General features: G+C 54.9%; 1 protein-coding gene across 3 annotated transcripts in view; it reads left to right on the top strand.

The window, feature by feature from the left end:
• The window catches only part of CARS1 (cysteinyl-tRNA synthetase 1), a 38,023-nt gene extending 17,030 nt beyond the window's left edge, over positions 1-20,993 (top strand). For 2 of the 3 annotated variants that reach the window (XM_043971410.1, XM_043971409.1), the window contains 15 exons: positions 352-440; positions 3,765-3,886; positions 5,877-5,989; positions 6,760-6,888; positions 7,044-7,173; positions 8,515-8,618; positions 9,534-9,631; positions 10,567-10,756; positions 11,096-11,164; positions 13,196-13,277; positions 16,943-17,023; positions 17,269-17,336; positions 18,929-18,988; positions 19,227-19,310; positions 20,369-20,993. In XM_043971410.1, coding sequence (XP_043827345.1) covers positions 352-440; positions 3,765-3,886; positions 5,877-5,989; positions 6,760-6,888; positions 7,044-7,173; positions 8,515-8,618; positions 9,534-9,631; positions 10,567-10,756; positions 11,096-11,164; positions 13,196-13,277; positions 16,943-17,023; positions 17,269-17,336; positions 18,929-18,988; positions 19,227-19,310; positions 20,369-20,503 — 1,554 coding nt within the window. In that variant the 3' untranslated portion in view covers positions 20,504-20,993. Of the gene's footprint in view, positions 1-351; positions 441-3,764; positions 3,887-5,876; positions 5,990-6,759; positions 6,889-7,043; positions 7,174-8,514; positions 8,619-9,533; positions 9,632-10,566; positions 10,757-11,095; positions 11,165-13,195; positions 13,278-16,942; positions 17,024-17,268; positions 17,337-18,926; positions 18,989-19,226; positions 19,311-20,368 lie in introns of those variants that run through there. The other variant, XR_006353589.1, reaches the window with a different exon arrangement.
• Positions 20,994-22,988: the final 1,995 nt, after the last annotated feature.

Below are 22,988 nucleotides of genomic sequence, written 5' to 3'. Positions count from 1 at the left end.
AAGTCACTTCACCCTGTCTGCCTCAGTTTCCTCATGATTGAAATGAGCTGGAGAAGGAAATGGCAAAACACTCCAAGAAGACCCCAGTGGGCTCAAGAAGTCGGACACGACTAAACAACAACCACATGAAGCTCTCAGGGTTGTTGTGAAGTGGCTCCTTGAGGGGAAGGACGCTCCCCTTCTTGTCTGTGTCCTGTGCTTTCTGCAGACGCCTGGCTGCTGTCACAGGATCCGCCCCCTACAAGTTACCTTCTGTCCTGCGTACCTCCCGCCATGGGCACTGCTCCTCCCCATAAGCGGTGTGGCCCACCTTCCGGGCGCCCTCCCCATCTCATTTCTTGTCACCTGCAGGTGCTCCCTCCCGACGTCTTAACCCGCGTCAGTGAATATGTGCCCGAGATCGTGCGCTTTGTTCAGAAGATCGTGGACAATGGCTATGGGTAAGCAGCCAGTGAGTGGCCTCAGAGCCCTGACACTTCCCCCATCGGGCTCAGTGTTCTTTGCCACCTTAACTGTGGTGGGCACGGTGCCCAGGAAGATGGACGCTGGCGACTCCACAGAAAAAGGAAGTTTGGAGGATGAACTCCGACCTGAGATTGAGCTGCTTCCCCCCCAGGGCGATGCCTTGTGTGCAGTAGGCATTTAATGCATGCTTGCTTGATGGGAGCTAATGAGGTCAGTGTGATCATGGGGAGGCTGTGGAGGAAGGGTCACTGGGGGCACCAGTGCCTGCTAAGTAAGCTAGTGTCGGGGCTTTGTCGCCGAGTCACCGTGGCAGGATAATACAGGGGCATCTTCCAAGCAGCCTGGGCGGCTCCCTGGGGCCCGGGAGACTTCAGGACGCGCTCCAAGGAAACCTTCCTTCCTTCTCGCCACACCTCCCTTTGGCCATCGCCAGGTGCCCAAATCCTGCCCAGCATTTATGCACCGCCTTCTGTGTGCTGGGCTGAATGCAGTCTTTGCTCTCACGGAGAACGTGGGGGGAGGGGAGGCCCTGGCACCTGGCGATGGCCGAAGGGAGGTGTGGCGAGAAGGAAGGCAGAGCCCGCCGGGAACGGAGGCCTCTGAGCCTCTGCCAGCCTCATCTTCTCTTTGGCTCGAGGGGTGTGTCCAGAGAAGGAGCCGCAGCGTCTCCACCGGCCGTGAATGGTCGGGGCCTGGGCCTGTTCTGCCCCCCTCAGGGAGATGGGGCTTGCCCGGGGGTTATGGGGGCTGGGCCCCCTTGTGGCAGCATTGTGCTCTTGCACACTGAGGTCCCCGGCAGGCAGTGATGCTCCAGACCAGGCTGGGCCTGGGGGTGTGGCTCCAGCAGATCTGGGCCAGAATCACCCGGTCACTTCAGCATTTATGAAGCGCCTGCTGTGTGTCAGGCTCTGGGCAAAGTGAAAGACAAAAGGGAAACATCCGTGCCCCTCGTAGGGATGTAGCGCTTACATAGGTCAGCGCATACAAGATGGTCCAAGGTCATCGCCTTCCGCAGAAGGACCAGCCGAGTCCTCGGCATTCAGGAGGGGAAGGAAGAACATTGCAGGCGTGTGGAGGACAGCTGGCTCCCGGGCAGAGATGGGAGATGGTGCGCTGTCCCAGGAAGCACAGGGAAGAGACTAGACATCGCTCATGTGTAGCGAGGCCGCGGGGACCGGGTGGGGAAGAGTCCAGAAGTTTGTCCTGTCTGTGTTTGGGAGTGACTGGAGTTTATTGAGCAGGGGAGTAACTTTGTGGTAGATGAACTGGCATGGGGAGAGCCTGGAGGTGATGAGGGCCGGAACCAAGACTGCTGCTGGGACCGTGTCCGAGTGATGGATTAGGTCTGTGGGGTGGCTGGGAGGAAGCATCCAGGATGACGCCCTGGCAGCAAACCCGGGCTTCTGGAAGGCTGGTGGTGCCCTGGACCGTGATGGGAGGATGTTGTCTATAGGAAGCAGGCCCAAGATGGCGGGTTAGTGGGAAGAAGTACTCACCAACAGCCAGACTGTCCTGGTCCAGAAATCCAAGGAAAAACCATAGTTTCCTTTTAGCTTGGGTCAGGACAGGGGAGACAGAGGTCTGGGGGTCCTGGAGATGAGGCCTGGGCAGGGGTCTGCAAGCCTGGAGCATCCCCACATTCAGGAACTGACAAAGGAGTCTCCTAGAATGAGTCCCAGACCCATGGGGGAGGGGCTTCCACCCTCGTGCAGGAGGTGAGCACAGCAGGTGCCATCTGGCGGCTGGCATTCACTCGCCTGTGCCCAGTCACAGATCCAGTGGGGACAGAGGAAAGGATGTTGATCAATTAAAAAAAGAAATCAGGATGATAAATTGGGCATGCAATGAAAAAAACTAGAAAACCAATGAATTGAAGACCCCCCCCCCCATTAAACAATGAAATACAAGTCTTGAAAATCAAAGGAGAATTTAAGTTAAATTGAAAGCAAAAAATTTTCTCGCAAAAGTCAGTAAACTAGATAAACCATGAGTTAACAAATTATCAGCATCAAAACTTAAATAGATGCATTTACAATCAACGAAGAAGAAATAAAGGAAGTTATTAGGAACCATTTCACCCAATTATGTGCTAGTAAAACTGGCAATTTAAATGAAATGGACAAATATTTACAAAAAGTGTAAAACTCCCATGGTAACAGAGCAAGAGACAAAGGACTTGAATCTCTAAATGAATAAGCCATAAATGAACTCTCAAAGAAGCCTATATTGCCTGACTCAGCACTGAGGAGCACCTGGGCGGGTCTCGGAAGATGAGAAAGAATGTAGACACAGCCGAGATGTTAAGGCAAGAGGGAGGCAGAGAAAAAAACGAACCTGCTATGAATAGCCACTCCCCTGCCCCCACCCTCTGTGGGCATGGGGATGGCACCCTCAGGAAATGCTCCTGTGTGTTGTCTACGTGTCAGCTTCTTTTTTTTAGTGAGGCAATGGGGGTTAAGTGACTTGCCCAAGGTCACACAGCTAGTAAGTGTTAAGTGTCTGAGGCCAGATTTGAACTCAGGTACTCCTGACTCCAGGGCCGGTGCTCTATCCACTGCGCCACCTAGCTGCCCCCAACGTGTCAGCTTCTTAAACTCTGGGTTGCTACCCCCATGGGGTCATGTAACTGAATGTGGAGGCCACAAACAATTGGGCAATAGTAAAAAGTTATGTGTCCCTGGGGTCACGTAAATATGGGGTTGTGAGTGGACAGAATTTTAAGAAGCCCCCTGGGGTACAGTGTGCCTCTCCATGCAATTGAAGATGTCTCTCCCAAGGATATTCTGGACTTTTTACATCTCATTGACCATTGCAGTGAAATGCATTCAAGCTGGCAATGATTACGATCAGATTAGAAAATGTTGGTTGGGGCAGCCTAGTGTTTCTAGGTTTTTCCATGCACTTTGATGGGGGGGGCCCCCAGCCATTTTCTAACTGTGGTTATGAACCTCTCGGTTCAAGCATAGAACAGGCCGAAGAGTCGGACCTGAAGGTGGATCATCCGGAGGCCATGCTCTGCCCTGTTCCCAGGTCCCCATGACGTGGCCCCAACATTTAAGTTTCAGAGGACTTGCTGGACCCCCAACAGCTTCATGCTGATGTTCCATAGACAGAGGCCCGTAGAGGTCATTTAGCCAGCCTCATTTAACAGAGGAGGAAACTGAGGCCCAGGGAGGAGAGGAGGCCATCCGAGGCAGAATTCGAACCCAGTTCCCGACTCTAGCGTCATTGCACCCACCACTGTACCGTGTTTCGAGAGGACCGACCTCTTCAGTGTTTTTTCATCTTTTACTTCCCAGTTATGTCTCCAATGGTTCTGTCTACTTTGATACGGTGAAGTTTGATTCTAGTGAGAGACACTCCTATGCCAAGCTGGTGCCGGAAGCTGTCGGCGATCAGAAGGCCCTCCAGGAGGGAGAAGGTAAGCAGCCCATCCCCTCAGGAGGGTGACGGGCAATGCCACAGACCCCTTTGGAACCTTCCTCAGCCTGGCCTGAGGCCCTGTCCCAGGAGCCGAGGGCACCCAGGGCCCAGTGAGGCTGTGGGAAGCCCATCTCCCTGCCGCAGGGGCCGAGGCCACCCTGGGCCCTAGGCCCTGGCTCTCCTCTGCCCACAGTGCTGGTCTCAGCATTTGACCCGCGTCTGGCTGCTTTTTAGGCCCTTTTAATCGACGTTATCAGAGTCATTATGTTAACTTTGCTTTCTTTGCTTTGCCTCAGTCCATAAGTCTTTTCCTATTTCTTGGAGTTCTTTATATTGGCCATTTCTTACTAAGGCATATTACCAAGGTACTAAGTAAGTACTGAGGCTGTGCCAGCCACTCTTCTGGGCACTGGGGTTACAAGGAATGAACCAAGTCCTGCGCTCAAGGAGCTTGCGTTCTGTCAGAGGATGTCCCACGGACGCAATTAAGTGGACTGTGTACGGAATCAATACAAGGGAGGCAAGGCCCTAGCACTCGAAAGGGGGGGGTGGGGAAGGGGATCTGGAGGAGGATCTCAGAGGTGAGCGGCCCCTTAGAGGAAAAAAGGAATTCTGGGAGGCAGAAGGGAGGAGAGAAGGCACGCTAGGCATGAGGGCTGGCCAGTGCAAAGGCAGGGGGACCAGAGATGGAGGGCTGAGTGCAGGAAGAGGAGCGGAGAGAAGGCTCCCAGGGAGGGATGACAGAGTGCTGCAGTGTCCATTGTAGCCGGAAAGGGTGTCACACCTGAGCAGTTCATAATTGACCCTGGCGGTAACAGGGAGCCAGTGGTCTTAGAGCTGGGGAGGGGAGTGGGGCAGCTCCAGGAGGAGGCACTGGAGTGGAGGCCGGGAGGCCGCCTCCCTGACGTGCCGGGGTGACCTTTCCTTTTGTCTTTGACTCCCCTTGGGTGTGGTGGGCATGGCGTGATTGAGCTGAGGAGCTCTCCCCTCTGGCAAGCTTGGCGGGGTCCCCCTGGGGACGGGCCTCCCCTTTGCCCTGTCGAGGCCAGCCCTTAGCGCCACACGGAGGCGCTGTTGGGACTGCATCAGTAGCACCCATCCAGGTGCCCGGAGGGAGCTGTGCCTTGGGAGCCTGGGGTTGAGTTGAGGTTCCCAGCTGGTGCCTCTGAGCCTGATCCCTTGGAAGCCAGTTGGGTCTCACCAAGTCCCTTCCCAGTCTGGGCAGCTCGCCCTTTCCTCTTGCTGCTGAGAGCACAGGGCATGCCCGGCTTCTAACCTGGGGCTCTGGGTTCAGCCCTTTGGGCAGAGGGAGTTACGAGGTCAAGGTTGGCCGTTGGTTATCAGCCTGTGTCGGTGCTGCTCACTCTTTGAAACCCCCTAAGCAAAGGAGAACGTCCCATGGGGTGTCTCTTGAACTCTTCTTGCTGATGCTGGAGTTTGCCAACTGTCCCCTCCCTGCCCTCTGTTTACCATCTTGCTTGCTTCCTCCATCCCATATTCAACAAGGATCCAAGTGCCGTGTCACTGATACGGTGACTGTGACCAGAGTGGTCACCTGTCCCCTTGGCTATTCCCCAAGCCATGACCACATCATGAACGAGATGTGGGAGGTGAGATTCTCTGATGGGGGTTGGAGTTGATGGTAAAGGTGCGCTCATTCAGAAGTTAGAAACAGACACTTGGCCACCTTGACACTCACTTCGTTGCCCGGTGGGTTTGTCACATATGTGGGCAGGGCTTGAGCCATGCCATCTTTGCTGCCTTATAGAGGAGGAGTCTCAGATTTTATATTATGTCTTTTTTTTTTTTGTGGGGCAGTGAGGGTTAAGTGACTTGCCCAGGGTTACACAGCTAGTGTCAAGTGTCTGAGGCTGCATTTGAACTCAGGTCCTTCTGAATCCAGGGCCAGTGCTTTATCTACTGCACCCCCTAGCTGCCCCCGGATTTTATATTATGTCTAATCAGTGATGGCTTTTCTGCATCCTCAGGCGACCTGAGTGTTTCGGCCGATCGATTGAGTGAGAAGCGCTCTCCAAATGACTTTGCACTCTGGAAAGCCTCCAAGCCTGGCGAGCCGTCCTGGGAATGTCCTTGGGGAAAGGTAAGACGCATCCCCTGCTATCCCGTTCTGGGGAAATAGTCTTACCGGCAGAGACACTGAATCCTGAGGGGGCAGGGCAGGCACGCCTTCCTTGGCAGGTTGTGATACTAGATCTGTGGCTGTGTGCGTGCGTGTGCGTGCACATGTGTGTGTGTGTGTATGTGCATGCGTGCGTGCATGTGTGTGCATGTGTGTACATGCATGCACACACATATTTCCCAATTGCATGTTAACATTTTTTCAACATTCATTTTTTAAAATTCTGAGTCCCAAATTCCCTCCCTCCTGCCCCTCTCTTGTCCTTGAGAAAGCGAGCAGTATGATGTCGACTACGTGTGCACATGCGATGTTGTTGGGGCCGTCAGCTAGTACAGTGGATAGTCGTGGAAGACTCATCTTCCTGAGTTCAAATCTGTCTTCAGACACGTCCTAGCTGTGTGACCTTGGGCAAGTCACTTCACTGATTTGCCTCAGTGACCTTTGTAAAATGAGCTGGCAAAAGAGATATCGAACCCCTCCAGTATCTTTGCCACAAAGGGTCAGACATGACTGAAACGACTGAACAGCAACAACTGCACAGTATTGTCGACTGATGAACTGAACCCTTGGGGTGCCTGTGGTGGGACAGCCACGGGCTCTGGTGGCCCCACCCCACTTCAGGTTTCTGAGCTGGGCCCAACTGAAGCTGTGTTAGTTCTGTAAGTGAAAGCAGAGGGCAGAGAGGCCGTCCCAGCATCTCCTAACAGGAACAAATGTTGGTCTCTCTCCAGGGCCGCCCGGGCTGGCACATTGAGTGTTCTGCCATGGCCGGCACTGTTCTGGGAGCTTCGATGGACATCCATGGTGGAGGCTTTGACCTTCGATTCCCCCACCACGACAATGAGTTGGCTCAGTCTGAGGTGAGCACCCGAGCCAGCCTTGGCCGCCATCCCTGTGATGAAGCGAGGGCGGGAGCGCGGGGGTGGGGGGGGGTGGGAGAGCCTGGGTCAGATCCTGCCACCCTGGGCAGGATCAGTTTGTGCCCTTGTTTCTTAGCTGTGACTTTCTGCTGCAGGCGTACTTCGAAAATGACTGCTGGGTCAGGTACTTCCTGCACACGGGTCACTTGACCATCGCGGGCTGTAAAATGTCAAAATCTCTAAAAAACTTCATCACCATCAAGGACGCCTTGACAAAGCATTCTGGTGAGGCCCCCACCCCCACCCCACCCCCCATCTCTGTCCACCCACCAGGCTTCCCTGCCCCTGTCTCTGCTGACCTGCTGATGCTCTGGCCAGGGCACATCTCCTCACTGGGGGAATCCGTCCTTGGCCCCTGCCCATCTTCTGCTGCACGCCTGCGGGGGGACCTCAGGAGCTTTCATGGGCTCCCCCAGCCTTTCATGTGGCGAGCTTCATCCCCATGTCACTGGCGGCTCTGGGACAGCTTGGACCAGTTAGCCCGTAGACGACGCAAACCCGATCCTTCCCCACGTTCCTAATGCTGTTCTCCCCTTCAGCCCACGTGTTCAATCCATCGCCAAGTGGCTGTCTGTCCCCACAAGGTCTTTTCCTGCCACCCCCCCCCTCCCCCCCGGCAGTCCTCCCCACCTCACGCCTGGACCATTGCATTATCACTCCAGTGTCTGGGTTCAGATAGTAAAGGCTCTGTTCTCAATGCCTTTCTTCCCACACTGGCTCCAGCCTGGTTACGTGGGACTCCTCCCACGCTCCCTGCTCCAGCCCAGCCTTGCTCTTCCCAGGGGACGGCACTCATCCCGTCCCCCGCTCTGTGCCTTTGCTTAGGCCAGCCCTGATGCCTGGATTGTCCTCCCTCTGTCCCACCGCTAAGAACCCCGAGTTCCCTTCAGAACCCACATCAAGCGCCACGATCTATCTCCACAATCCTTTCCTGATTTCCCCTAAATGACCTTGTGTTGATGTTGTGTGTTGTGTTCATTGGTGTGTGTACATGTATGTGTATATGCATGTGTGCATATATGTAAGCATATCAGCATGCATGTGTATATATGTGCATATTGCACACCCATGCCCGTGTGTGATGGTGTTCGCAACCATGAGTACGTCTGTTGCTGTGTGCATGTGTATGTGCATGTACGTGTGTCTTAGTGTGTGCACACCTGTGAGTGCATGTCTGTTGCTGTGTGCATGTCTATGCACGTGCATATCTGTCAGGGTGTGTGTGCGTGTCAGCATGCCTGTGTGCAGTCTACGTCTTGGCATGTGTGTGTAAATATATGTGCAGTACACATGCACATGTATGTGTGCACCTGAGTGTGTGCATGTGCTGCACATGTGTGTCTTGGTGTGTGTGCCCATGAGGTGTGTGTGTGTGTGTGTGTGTGTGTGTGTGTGTGTGTGTGTGGTCTCCCCTCACAGGTGATGAGCTGGAAGCCAGGGGCGGTGCCCCGCACCCCCCACTGACATTCACGAGTTTCACATCATGGGTTTTTTACTTTGGGCTGGTTTTTCTAACATCTTTTACAAAGAAATGAAGCCTCCCTGTTCTGCTGTGTCTTGTTACAGCGCGCCAGCTGCGTTTGGCGTTCCTCATGCACTCTTGGAAGGATACACTCGATTACTCGAGCAACACCATGGAGTCTGCCATTCAGTATGAGAGATTTATGAATGTGAGTGAACTCACGGCTGTCCAGCCCAAGGGCCGGGCCCCCCGCGGAAACTCACTTCGTCTCTCCTGCCCCAGGAAGAGACCAGCCCTGGGAGGCCACCATCCATGGGTGCTTTCCTGGGAAAAATTGTAGCACCCCATGCATTTTCCTCAGCTCTGAGCAGAGCAAGAAACCTGGAATGGGGATGCCCCGGGAAGCCAGCCATTCCCCCCAGCATCCCCTGCCCTATGGGGAGTGTGCCTTCATTCCCCGCCAGGATCCCCCCCATAGGGAGTGAGCCCTCATTTCTCCCAGCATCCTCCGTGCTGTGGAAAGTGTGCCCTGCTGGGCTGGGAACAAGACGCTTGGAGCAGCTTCTCCTTTGGTCTCCCATGGGTGAAAGCTGCCTAGGGCGCCAGTCCAATTGCGTTATATCTTATTTTCTAGCTTTAGAAGAGTTTCAGGGAAAAAATGAAGACACCCTCCAGGTTTAGGAAGGTCAGTCAGAATCAGTTTTTGTTCATTGGCATTTTGTAGTTGGAGCAGTGTCCTAACGGGCAGAGTCCCCTCGCTCCCCAGAGGAGTCTCTACCACAAAGTCATTTGAACAAGGGAGAGGTCAGGGTGAGTGACCAGATGCAGTTTAGCTCATGAGATGCTCAGTCTCTGAGGACATCCCTCGAGGTCTGTGAGCCAGGACCCCTCCTTCCTGTTCCCTTCTGGAGGGGCTCGAAGGCCCTGGGGCTCACAAGTGCTGTGCCCCCACCCCCGCCAAGGTTGGGGCGAGCCCAGAATCCATTTCCTTTCTGAGGCATTTGTCGTTGTTCTAGACCTTTCCTAAAGAGAAAAAGGCCAGAGAGGAGGGAGCCTCAAGGAAGTTCACTTTCTGACTCGCTTCAGCTGAGCTCAAAGGGAGGGTTTTTTCCCTTTCCCACAGGAGTTTTTCTTAAACGTGAAAGACGTTCTTCGTGCCCCTGCTGACGTGACCGGCCAGTTTGAGAAGTGGGAAGACCAGGAGCTTGAACTCCACAAAGTGTAAGGAGCCTTCAGCCTTTGTGAAGAGCTTGGGGAGCGGGGAGGCCTGGCCTTGGATGGGGCGATGAGCTCCTGGGGGGGAGGGGAAGAGCTCCGGGGGGGAGGATGAGCTGGGGGGGGGGTGGCCTTTTCTAGAGGCTCCTTGTCTGGCAGATGGGGGTAAAGGGAGTGTACAGTTCCCTTCCCTCTGCCCCCAAAGCCCCCTCCCTGCTCTCCTGAGCATCTTGAGATGTCTTTTCTCTTTTCCGTTACAATCCCTCCGAACATCTCTGTCCCTCGTACAGCAGCTTTGATGTCCCATGCAGAACAATTGTTTTCATTTAGTTTTCTACACTTCATTTTCATTGTTGTTCAGTTGTCAAGTCTTTATTTTTTTCTCCCCACCCCTTTCCTTTCCCCCCTAGAAGACATGGGCTTATGTGGCACACAAGCTTTGGTCCATCACCTCTTGCCCTACGCGGGGGCCTCTGGAAATGGGGGGATAGTCTTCTAAGGCTCCTGCACTAGTTGGTCTGGACAGTGTGGATGTTCTGAGCATCCGTCATTCCTCGGGTGCTGTGGGCTTCCCTCTGTCTGTTCAGACGAGTCTTCCAATCTCTTCCCATCTTCTCCAGCACAGAGGCGGTCCATCACTGTCTGGCCATGCCCCGGCTGGCGGGCACCCCCTTCACTTCCATTCTTTCCCGCCACTGAGAGAGCAGCTCTCAGTGTGTGGGTCCCTGCGGGCCCTTCTCCTCTTGGTTGAGTCTCTAGGGGGACAGGCCTTGTCCTGGAGGAGCCTGGGGCCCGGGGAGGGTGACCTGGTGACTTCCTGGGGGCGATTCACGATTTTCCTTCAGACTGGCTGCACCCATTCCCTGCTTTGCCAGCAGGGCATCACTTTTCTGCCTTCCCCCAGGGACAATGAACTGTTGCCTCTTCTTCCTTCCTGCTAGTTTTGATGACAAGAAGATGGCGATTCACGAAGCCCTCTGTGACAATGTTGACACGCGCACAGTGCTGGAGGAGATGCGATCTCTGGTCAGCCAGAGCAATCTCTACATGGCTGCCCGGAAATCTGCCCGAAAGCTGCCCAATCGCGGTCTGCTAGCGAACATCAGCACTTACCTCACCCACATGCTGAAGGTGGGCCTCCTTGCCCACCCCTGGCTATGGGGGCTGGGGGCAGTTTCAGAAAAGGGGCCCCCTCTTACTGGGTACCTGGGGGGTTCTGCTTGGGGCACCGACATCACTACCTCCCCAAGGCCTGCACCTGCAGCCTGCTTCATACTTGACACAGCTTTTAGTCTGGATTTAACCTGGAAATTTAGTAGCCAGGAAGGTGCCCGAGCCCCAGCCTGTGCAGGCCCTGAGGCGTGCCATGGGTGCCCTTCTTGGGCTGGGTGCCCCCCGCACCAGCCCCAGCTTGGCCACCCTTGTGCCTTCCTTTTCGTGACGCCCGTTTTTGTCTGTCCCCCATCCTAGATCTTCGGCGCCATAGAAGGCCAGGAGACGCTGGGCTTTCCAGTCGGTGGCAGTGGAGCCGGCGCAAACGTGAGTAGAAGCTTTGTTTGTCTGTGCCGGGTCTCCAGGCGGCTCCCGGGTGTCGCATCTTGTCTGGAGCGGCCTCATGGGAGGAGTCGTCTGGCTGAGTACTTCGGTTCCAAAGGAGGGAGAACACGGGACTGTGCATGGAAGCTGCGTTCGGGCCCCCACCCAGGCCTGCTGAGGAAACTGTGCAGAAAAGGACAATTCCAAGATTTTTGGAGCCATTTGGTGTTTCAGACTGCCCCCCTCCAGAGAAATGATCGATTTAGAATCCAACCCTCACTCCTAGTACCGGTGCTTAGAACCTGGCCAGAAACTAAACACACAGTGAGGCTCTTAAGGTCCCGCTACCCAATCACGGGATTTCCGTAGCTCCAGTGCCTGGGCATTGATCAAGAGAATTTGCACTGCTTTAGACCAGACAACGGCCTTAAGGTAGGGAGAGGTGAGGCCCACATCACACGTCCTGTGCCAGCAGTCTTGGACCAGCTGAGGCTCTGGGGGCTTCTTCCTAATCACTTCGCAGCTAGAGAACCCCTTTTTGGCAGCCCCTCTTCCCTGAAGACCCTACTGCGCGCTGGCTGTGTGAAGGGGGGTGCGTGGAGCAGAGGCTCCTGGAAGTACTTGTGCCAAGCACCGTAGAACAGCCCACCAGCATGGTCTCTCCCAGAGATCCTCGCACTCAGGACACGAGCCCAGGGCGAGTGATGAGGGCAGCCTCCCACCCCATCTGTTCCTGGCCCCATACGGGCGTGTCCCCAGCACTCACTGTATAGCCACAGCAGAATTGACCATGGCTGCTACAGGAAAAGGGACGTGCACAGCAACCCCTAGAGACAAAACATCTGCAGGGGCTTTTCTGGAGGAGGTCACTCCCCAGGGGCTGCATTCAAGCTGAGCCTTGAGGAAAGCGAGGGATTCTGGGGGAGCAGGGGTCCGGAGGGGGAGAGCAGGGAGCAGGCCAGTGTGAACAGAAGGTAGAGGGCGGCGTCAGCAGCAGGAGTCTGTGCTTTGTCCCCAAAGCCGGAGGGGGCCGGTCTGTGGAGCCAGGAGGTGGGGGAGGGCGCCTCCTTGGGGGCAGTGCCACGTACACGTGGCTCACCTCCCCAGCAGGTCTCAGTAGGGAGGGTTCCCGAGACACAAGGACAGGCCTCTCCTGATTGGCCGGGCTCCTCTGTGACCTCCTTGAGGGGCTGGGGAGTCAGAGAGAGGGAGGCTGGCCCAGACCTGGGAGCTGGGTGCCCTTGGCCAAGTCCTTTGCAGAAAGGCCTACTCATTCTCTGAAGCCCAGGGGGCCCCAAACCGGAGCCATGCCCCTGCAAACTGGGCAGACACGCAGGCCTTTCTCTGGGACCGTCCTTATTCTCTCGTCTAATCGCGCTGTGTGCTGCCCATGGAGCAGGGCCTGGGGCTCTGGGGCCTTATTGCCATAGGCCCACCCTAGGCTTGAGGCCCCCACAAGAAATGTGGGCCGGGTCTAGGGAGAGGACACAGTTTGGCCGTGAGAGTGGGGGCTGCTTCAGCCTCTCAGGCTGCCCACTGAACCCCCACAGGCTGGTCAGTCGCTCTGAAGGTGGCCTGGGCCCTTACAGCAGGATGAAAGCAAGAGTGTGCTGCCCAGGGCCGTGTGTGTGTGTGTGTGTGTGTGTGTCTCTCGTGTCCTTGCTCACTGGGGGCCGGGGCCAGGGCGTTCTGTGTGGAACCCAGGCTTTGGAAAGGAGGGCTGTGGCTTGCAGGATGGAGGGGCCCTGGCTGCACAGGGAGGCCTGAAGGAAGAAGGAAACATCATGGTTTGGGCTCACTGTGGGGCTGGAAGTCAGAGGATCAAGCCAGGCTGGTCCCGGAGCTATTGACTCCTTGGGGGACCTTCCACCTGCCTCAATTTCCTTGACCGCAGAGTGGAGTCATGACAGCGCCTCTCAGGGCTGTTGTGAGGCACAACTTCGGTAACACTTGTAGAGCAGGCGGTCCACAGCAGGTGCTTCATCAATGCCTCTTCCCTTCCTTCTTCCAATCGGTGGCCCACGTCTCCTGCAGCTCGAGTCCACGGTGATGCCTTACCTGCAGGTGCTCTCAGACTTCAGAGAAGGAGTCCGCCAAATTGCCCGGGAGAAGAGAGGTGAGTGAGGGCCGGCTGGGGTCGCAGCCTGGGGAGCTGGGGCTCCCTGGGGGGAGGGAAGGCTGCTCTCATTTTGCAGGGAAGTGTTTTGATTCACTTAACCTTTGACCTGCATCTAGATTGAAATCATAGTAGGGCTGGGAGGAGCAGCAAAGCCAGGCAGTCCCTGAGCATTCATGGAGCACCTGCTGTGTGCAAGAGACAAAAAAATGGGGTTCCCTGCCTCTGAGGAGCCAACCTTCTCTTGGGGGAGATGCTGCCGAGTCAGAAAAGGCCACTTGTGTGTGACCACAGGCGAGCTGCCTCACCCCTCCAGGCCTCAGTTTGTTTATCTGTGAAATGGGGCTTAGATTCAGTGACCTTGAAGGGCCAAGGTCGGGGCGAGCTGGGGAGTGTGTGGAGAGCAGCAGGAGCCAGACCAGAGGCTTGTCTTTGCCTGCCCAGGTCACAGGACACTTGGATGCCCAAGGGAGGTGTGGGGTCTGAGCCTCCCACTGAGGAGGTCAAGGAGGAGGGGCCGCTCATGGCCCCAGGGGCTGACCTGGGCTTCCAGGCTCCTCCCTAAGCCCCCCCTCCCCCCCCAGGGTGGGGCTCCTGGGCTCAGGGAGGGCCCCATTTACTGAAGTTATTAAGGAACCAAGATGGTGGCACACATATGGGGGTGGGGAGGATTGTCTCACAGGAAGGCTCCTGCTCAAGCCCCCTGCTGTTTCTGTGCCTGTGTGTGGGACAGATATATGTGGGATGTGGTGTGCAGCGTGTACTCGTGTATGGGGGGGATATGTATGTGTGGCAGTCTGGATGCCCAGGCTGGAGTGGGCCATCAGGAGCCATCAGGTGGCAGTGAGAGCAGAGGGAGGGATGGCCCCTGAGGCCGGCAGAAAGGGCCACTGCAAGGGGCTGGCAGAGTTTGCCCGTATGGGGGCCTGGTGTGGAGCCCACACCTGGCACTTTGGGGGGGGGGGGTCACTGTCCTTCTCCAGCTCCAAAGGGCCCATCCCCCATCCCGCGGTGACTTTTAAAACCAGGTGAAGGGGGAAAACCATTAAGATAAGGCATCTCCGAGCTGAGAGAAGACCTCTCAGTGTCCACAGGCCAAGTGTGCTTGGTGATTCCAAGTGTTTGTTTTTTCCCCTTCCTCCCTCCCCCACTACTGGAGGAAATGGAAAAACCAGCCCTGCCTAGTCTGGCCTAGCATGGCTTGAGCTGGCCTAGTCTAGTTTGAGCTGAGCCAGGCTGGCCTAGCCTGGTCTAGCCTGGTCTAGCCTGGTCTCCTCTAACGTAGCCTAGTCTAGCCCAGTCTGGCCTGGCCATTTCAGTAAAACAGGTCCAGGGGAGGAAGCTGCTCTGCATGCAGTTTTTTGGTTTTTTTGCTGAGGGTAAATTTCCCATTAAGCTTCCCTTGGAAAAGGACATACAAAGCGCTCTCTGCTGTTTTGGCCTGATTCTCTGTCTCTAAAGCAAGTTTGAATTATTTATGGGATTGCTCCTGAAGGAGGCTTTAAGTGGTCCTTGAGATGAACCTGAAGGCTAGGAGTCATATCAGTATCAAAGAAACTTCTGGAAGAGCTGAGGAGCTAAGCTGGATTTTGCCTAATTCTGCTTAGGTCAGATAGGAGCCTTCCATCTCGCTGTCACTTGGCCTCTCTCTCCTCGGTGCCAGGATGCCAAGCACAGTTGGGGAGGCCTGGGGGGTCCCCCCTCTAACTGGGAAGCTTGTAAGTGTTGTGTGTTCGCTCAGGGAGCCGGAGGAGCCCTGGGCTCAGCAGAGCAGAGAGGGAAGGGAAGAGGAAAGGATGCTCCGCAGTGCTTCCCGCTCCTGACTGGGCCCAGCCCTCCAGTCAAGGACTAGAATCTTGCCCGCCCTCAGTGGCAGGCCAGTTCAACCATCCGCAGCCTCTTTTTCTTTGCTTTAAGAATTGGGACATCTGCCCTTCTCTGTTCAGAAGTGTGCGTCATGTCTTCCAGGATCTCAGTGAGATGACTGACAGCAGTGTGGTGGTCATGGCCACCTGTTCTTTTGGGCCCCTGGGGTCCAGCCGCTCTGACCCCCTCCCTAGGGGCCTCCCTGGGGTCCAGCTGCTCTGACCCCCTCCCTGGGGGCCTAGTCTGTTCGTTCTTCTCTGGCAGAGATTTTTGCAACAGTGTCATCTCAAGGGCAGGGTTCTGCTTGGCTCCTCTCACAGTGTCTGACGCATAGTAGGTGCTTGATAAGTGCCTGCCTGCCTGATTGGCCGGGCACAGGAGGGAGATCTGTGCCCTGCTTCCTGTGGTCATCATTGCTCCATCCTTCCCTGGCCCACTGTGACCGTCCCCCTTGTCCCCGGCACAGATGGATAATGGAATCAGAGCTCCAGACTCTCCTCTGCACTCCTCCAGCTGACATCATCCTGGGACTGGGCCGTGGCATCGGCCAGCCTCATCCCCCACGCCCTGGACATTTTCATATAGAGGAGCTTCCTGGGCGTCTACACCAGCCCTTTTACACAGTGCTTCCTTTCCCCCTTCACTGCAGTGGGTTTGATTCTTGAGAGTCTCCCACATCTCTGTTCTGGGGCCTCCACCTCATCTCTCGGGCATCTCCCCAAATCCTGGGCATGGTCGTCAGCTCTGTGCCAGTGGTGGACAGATAGCCACGCTGAGCCCAGATGCCTCGCGTCACTGTCTATGGCCATACGTGTGGGATGGTGTCCCACGGGCATCTCTAAGCCCAGCCCTCCAGCCTTGCCTGCTTCTGCCACGGTGCCATCACCCTTCCCCTCTCCAGGCTCAGCCTGGGCAGTGTCTTCCACTTCTCATGTCCCTGGCTGCCCGCTCTGGCCTCTGCCCGCTTCTCCCCACTGCCACGGCCTCCACCCCAGGTCGGGGGCTTGCATCTCATGCCTCCTTGGCCTCCCTCCTCCCAGTCCTTTCTCCACACAGTTGCCTCGTGTCATTCTCAGAGCTCTGCCCTCCAAAATGCTCTGTGTCTCCAGGAGTTCTAGGCTAAATTAAAAAATCACTGAGCCTCCTCTAGGTGGTGGCATTGGAATTGGGTGCTGAAGAATAGGCTGGAGGAAGTCGGCCAGGGAAAAGGCCACTCTGCTCATCATTAACCACCTGCTCTGTGTATGGCCCAGCGCCGGGCACTGGAGGGCAGAGATGGCCAACTGGGCCTCCCCCCAAGGACCTTGCTTTCTCCTGGGCCTTGTGGGCATACTGTGTGAAGGACGCGAGGCAGGGAGGCGCCTCTTTGAGGGCTCATTCTTGGGCTGTGCCACAGCCTGGCGTGCTGGGCGGAGCAGCTACCGGTGGGGCAGGAGGGTGTGGTCAGGGGATGTCCATGGTGAGGATGGCATGACCTGATCCACGCCTGGACGAGATTGCCATAGCCCAGGCAGAGGAGCAGGATGGCCGACCTCCACCCGGGGACTCGTGTTGGGCCAGAGGGGAGAGGACGCCCCTACAGAGCGAGATCAAAGCGGGTCTCAGACACCGAGAGATGAGGGGAGGGGGGCGGGGAGTAGGTCCTTCCGCCATTCACTTCTTTCCCAGTGGCCTTAATAAAGCCATGAGGTCACAGGCACCTTGATTTCAAGCTGGAGGGGTTCATTCCCAGAGCCCCTCCCTGCCCCCCGTGCCTGGGGGTGATAGGAGACACTGACCCTTTGCCTTCTGTTGCCCAGTCACCGAGGTGCTGCAGCTCAGTGATGCCCTTCGTGACGACATCCTCCCGGAGCTCGGCGTGCGGCTAGAAGACCACGAAGGTAACTTGGGCCTCCTGGGTGGTTTCTTGGGTCAGAGCAGGGGAAACAGCCTGGGGGGCTTCTCAGCCGCTGATCCCTGCCAAGGGAAGATGGGAAATGGTCTCTCTGGCCGGATTTCGGTGGATGTCTGGGCTCCTCTTCCAGGTCTAAGGTGAACCCCCTTAGAGGGGAGGGAGAGGAGGAGGAGCAGGGCAGGAGGTTGCTCAGGCCCAGCTGCTCCACTGATCATAGGATTTGCTTTGCAGGCCTCCCAACTGTGGTCAAATTGGTGGACAGAGACACGTTATTAAAGGAGAGAGAAGAAAAAAAAAAGGTTTGTTTGCATAAAACCTTGAACTGAAAAGAGAAGGGAGCCTTGAGTTTAAGGCTGGTTGCTGTTAGAAGACAGCGAGTGGGGGCGTCTTTGTCTAGGAGGAAGGGGCCGTGCAAGGAGAGGCCCACAAATGGGCACTGGCCAGGCTCCGGTGTTGCTCCATCCACCCCTTCCCATCTCCTGCTGTTGACACAGCAGCCTTATAGCAGGCAGCCCACAAATGCCCAAAGGGGTGATGGAAGCCAACTGGTCCAGCCCTCTCCTGTGAGGCAGGAAGAAGCCAAGGACCAGAGAGGGGCTGGGACGGCCCCAGCCCCAGCTGTGGGCGGCCTGGTTCTTTCCATGGGCCCACCCCGCCCCTGCTCCATGAACCCTGTGCTGAAGGTTGTCTAGAAGGGGAAGAGGCAAAGGCCCCGGGTTCCTATGTGACGCTGTGCTGCCCCTGAGGTGGCTCACGCCATTTCCTCAACTAGAAAGGAGAGGACTTTACCCAGCGACCTCCAAGACCCCTTTTAGCTCTAGAGCAAAGGGCCCAAGATGCACTTCTGCTCCGGCTGCTTTGTTCATGCTGGGCCCCTCCCACCTTTCTCTCTTCCTCCTTTCTCTCTGTCCGTCCCTTCTCTCCCCCTTTTATTTCCCTCCCCCCTGTCATACACAGAGTCCCAAGGGCGACACTCCCACTCTTGGTAGCTCCTCACGTCCCCCCTGCTCGCAGTAGGTGTTCCATTCGTGGCTTTGGCTGAACAAAGCTCTTTCCTTCACAGTGGGGAGGGGGCTGCTTAGCAAGCACACTGCATTGGCTCAGTTGGCTGCAACTCCCCATTCCCGGCCCGGGGTGGGCTGCGTGATGGGAGGGTGCTGGCTACTGCTTCTCATCCTCCTGAGCGCCCACTGGAAGGGGCTCATTCCGGAGAGCAGGCTCAGGGGTTTGACTCAAAGGTGAAGCCTCAGGGGCTGCAAGGGTTTAGGGGCCCAGGGCGGCCTCATCACCTTTGTCCCCTGGATCTCCTGGCATCCCAAAGCAGGAACCTTTGCCAAGGGCTCCTCCCCTCTCCTCTCCTCTCCTCTCCCTTCCTTTCTTCTATTCCTCTCCTCTCCCCTCTCCCCTCCCCTCCCCTCCCCTCTCCTCCTCCCCTCTCCTCTCCCCTCCTTTCTTTTATTCCTCTCCTCTCCTCTTCTCTCTCCTCTCCCCTCCCCTCCCCCCTCCTCTCCCTATCTCTCCTCTTCTCTCAGCAGGCAGGGCTGGGAATTGGCAGCAGGACATTTTCATGAGTCATTTTTCTGCTCTTTAGAGCCCCGGAGTGAAGCTTCTGTTCAGGGAGTGTTCAGTGTTGGCAACAGAGGCAGCCGTTAGGAAACATCTCCAGCTGCTCCCGGCAGCGGCCCCTCTCTGCTCCGCACAGGAAAGAGATGCCCAAGCCTGGAGGGAGCCTGCACGGAGGCCCTCCCGCAGGGGCTTGGCCTGCTGCCTGGTGGGGCTCAGGTGCCCTGCAGGAGCTAGGCCCTCCTGCTGAGCAGTTGGGGAGGGGACAGTGGAAGGTGGGGCTGGCCTGCCTTCCCTTTCTTAGGGAATGTTCACTGTGTCCCCCTAGGCTGAAGAAGAGAAGAAGAGGAAGAAAGAGGATGCTGCTCGCAAGAAGCAGGAACAGGAAGTGAGTTGTCCAAGTGAAGTGACCCACCTGGGTGAGGGGGCGGCTGGGCCACTGTGTGCTGGCACAGGCCTCCTGTCGTGGCCTCTGGGGCTCTTGGGCCCATTTCCCCAGGAGCAGCTCGAGGGCTTTGCAGCCCCTTTGACTTGGCTGGGGTCTCACGACTCTAGTGGTTGCTGGCGTGGCCGTCAGGGGAACCCCGGGACTCTGTTCGTGGTAGTGACTCATGTCTGTGTTACAGGCGGCCAAACTTGCAAAGATGAAGATTCCACCAAGCAAAATGTTTCTGTCAGAAAATGACAAATACTCCAAGTTTGATGAAAATGTAAGGACTCTTTATCTCTACTAAATGTCTGTGACTGAGATCATTACGTTTAGGAAGGCTGAGATACCCAATCAAATTTTCATTGTTAAGAAAGAGGGTCACTTTACCATCTTTGGGGCTACAGTTTCATTGGTATTTTCTCTCCACCCTTCCACCACCCATTTCCCTGCTAGAGCAGCCAGAAGAGCCTAGCTCCTGGTTTCCCGTAGTAGGAGCCCACCCTCCGTCTCTGGGCCTGAATGGGGGGGGGGGATGGCTTTGTGTAAAGCTGTGTGTAGTACTTCCTCATCAGGCTTCTCAGCGAACATGGGGTACTGACCCAACAACAGAAGGCCAGACGAATGCACCTCCTATCTTTCCCGAGGAAAATCCCAGTAACATGTCTTCTGTTTCAAATTACATTCAACTTTTAGGCTCTGCCGTGTTGGTTCCTTTATCTGTTTATCACTTTCTAGCCAGTTTGATAGAAATGAAAAAACTGGGCAGTGCTTGACTCCGTCCCTACTCCTATCTTCCTACACAAAAGTCTACGATATGGACTAAGAGACATGGATTGTTCCTTTTTCTTTTATAATTGAGGGGAGGAAGGCTTGGGCAGGTATGAGAGAAGTAACATGGAATAGTGGATAGAGAGCTGGCCTTGGAGGTAAAAGCTCAAGATTCATTTCCCACCTCTGACCCATACTGTCTGTGTGACCCTGGACAAGTCACTGAATCTCTCAGTAACTTTGCTACCTCTCTAAGATTCTTAAGTTGCAGAGAAAGTACTGACATGTTGAAGGAGCTCCCTCATCAGGAGTTCCTCAAATGGATGAAATTCCAACGATGGTCCAAAAAACGTAGACATAGGATACTTTATTGGTTGCTTGTATGTTCCTAGAACGTCAGAGCTGCCAGCCAAGATCTGGTCTGATCCCAATCTTTACCTCAGTGTTGCCTTTTACAGCCATCCTTTCCGTGAGACACGTGGGCAGAAAGAGGGAAGTGCTGTTGTATTAGGAAGTTACCTAATTCTGGGGAAAAGATTCTGAAAGCAGTGTGCTCTTAATGTGTTACAGGGATTTCCTACCCATGATGCAGAGGGCAAAGAACTCAGCAAAGGACAAACAAAGAAGCTAAAGAAACTTTTGGAAAGTCAGGAAAAACTCCATAAAGAGTATTTACAGCTGGTTCAAAATGGCAGCTTGAAATGAGAAGAGAAGGCAGATGGACTTTCTTAAAATAATCCAAGGTGAAGGAGCCATTCCTCTGTGCTTGCCGACAACCGTCCAGACCACCTCCTGAAGCTTTTGTTGTGTTGCCTGTTTCTCCGGTGGCCCAGACTGGGGGTGTGGATGGTGTAGGTAACCATCATGCACTGGCCACTGTAGAATTTGGGAAATAAAATGACCCTAAGGACCCTGGAGCTGAGCCAGCTTTCCTCTCCCACACTGCCTGTGTGGTGCTCCCAGACAATGATGCTCGGTCAGCAGCTCCCAGATGAGGGGCCCTCTCAGTGTGACGGCTTCAGCCGACTGAGAAAACTGTCTCCCATGCTGATTGTTATCCAGCTAATCTCAGCTGTGGTCTGAGGGATGTTCGGAGGTGAATAAAATGCCCAACAATTGTATAGCAGAACCTACCGAGAGACCCCAAACAAAGGTTTGCCTTTTCAGTCAGAATGAATAAATCCTTCACCAGTTCCGTTGTGTTTCCAGTTGACAATTGCACTTAGGGCCAGGCAGCCAGGGAAGCCATAGCTCAGCATAATGAGGGCGGGGGTGTAAAAAGCAAGTGCTGGGTTTTTTATCGGGAAATCAAACCTCCCCCTGGGCACCAAGTCTTCTTCTAGGATTCCCTGAATCACACTCCTTCACTTCTCTCCTGTGGTGCTTTCAAAGAGTCACGTTCACCACTGGCTCCTCCCTCCCTGGAGGTGCCAGACTTCTAGCAGTGAGCCTCTCCAGCCCCATACCTCTGACAGCCAAGTACAGTGAGCCCTGAGAGAAGGGACTTTCCTAAATGTATATAGCCAATAAGCGGCTGAGCCAGGATTCCATCCCAGGTCCTCTACACCTCAATTCCCATGCTTTTGTCACACAGATAGGCTGGTCCTCACACAACACATGGCTAGGTTCTGTGTGTCCGGGCCCATACTCAGGTTTCCTGACTAAATAACATTTTAGAAACTTGCATTCACTGGCATAATAATAATAATAGCACTTTTTGGTTAGGGGCACTACGTGTTAGGAAAGACAGTGGTTAATGGGAGAGGATCCAGAGCAGGCAACCCTCTGGCTTTGAGTCCATGTCATATGAGGATCATTGGAAGGAAGAGGGGAGATTTAGCCTAGAGAAGAGAAGCCTCAGGAATATAATAACTGTCCAAATATTTGAAGAGCTGTCCTCTGGAAGAGCGATTAGGCTTTTTCTGTTGCATCCCCAGAATGCAGGACCAGGAGCAGTGGGGGTAGGTTGCCAAGATGTACACTGAATCTTTTTTTTTTTTTTGGTGGGACAGTGGGGGGTTAAGTGACTGGCCCAGGGTCACACAGCTAGTAATTGTCAAGTGTCTGAGGCCGGATTTGAACTCAGGTCCTCCTGAATCCAAGGCCGGTGCTTTATCCACTGCGCCCCCTAGCATCCCCTTGTACACGGAATCTTGATAAGAGAAAACTTCCTAACAATTAAAGCTATTTGGTGGCTTCGAGATGTGTTTTCTGCCTCTTTGGAAGTCTTTATAGAGGGGAGCACATCTGTTCAATGCCTCCCATTTACCAGCTCTGTGCTAGGCTCTTCCTGTCTCCCTCAAGGAGCTTACAGTCCATTGGGGGAAACAACAAAGATATCCCCATAAAACCAAACTGCGCAATATACACAAACTCAGTTCAAAATGACAAAAGGGGCAAGAATCAAGAAAGGCTTCACATAGGAAGTGGTGTACTGCGTTCTGAAGAGAACCAGGTATTCCAGGAGGTGAAAGGAGGATGAGTGAGACAGCCAGGGAGTGCAAAGGCACGTCGACAGAAGTCTGCAAGCAGAACCAGAGGATGCTGGAGGGCCTTGGCAGGCCTGGGAAGGCAGGCAAGGGCTGGGCTCATAGGGCCTTGAGTCATTTGTGTGCCAGGGGATTCAGAGCTGCTGAGGGCTCTTACATCTCCAATTCTGGTAAGATTTACAGAAGATTTAGCCTGGTACCTGGGAGGAAGTACAGGTGTCTAAAAAAGAGGTTGCAAGAGGGTCAGGGCCTTGTCCCAAGTCAATCTGCATCTGAGCGGGCGGAGATTTGCCCTGTTTCCCATACTCCCAGGCCAGTGTTCAGTCCACAGCAGTGCTTCTCAAACTTTGCATCTCAGGAAAGCTTATCTCCTTAAAAATTATTGAGGGGGCAGCTAGGTGGCGCAGTGGATAGAGCACCGACCCTGGAGTCAGGAGGACCTGAGTTCAAATTTGGCTTCATATACTTAACACTTACTAGCTGTGTGACCCTGGGCAAGTCACTTAACCCCAACTGCCTCACAAAAAAACAAAACAAAAACCCAAATTATTGAGGACCCCACCCACCCCCAAAGAGCTTTAGTTTAGGTAGATCAAAGCTTCTTAAACTGGGTCACAATGTGGGGGTTGTGAAAAATTTGGCAACAGAACAAGTTTACATATGCCTATTATATATATATATATAATACATACATACACATA

The sequence above is a fragment of the Dromiciops gliroides genome, chromosome 6 (assembly GCF_019393635.1).
Source record: "Dromiciops gliroides isolate mDroGli1 chromosome 6, mDroGli1.pri, whole genome shotgun sequence".
Lineage (NCBI taxonomy): Eukaryota > Metazoa > Chordata > Mammalia > Microbiotheria > Microbiotheriidae > Dromiciops > Dromiciops gliroides.
Note: the sequence above shows the minus strand (reverse complement) of the source record. Positions and strands in the feature narration are given on the sequence as shown.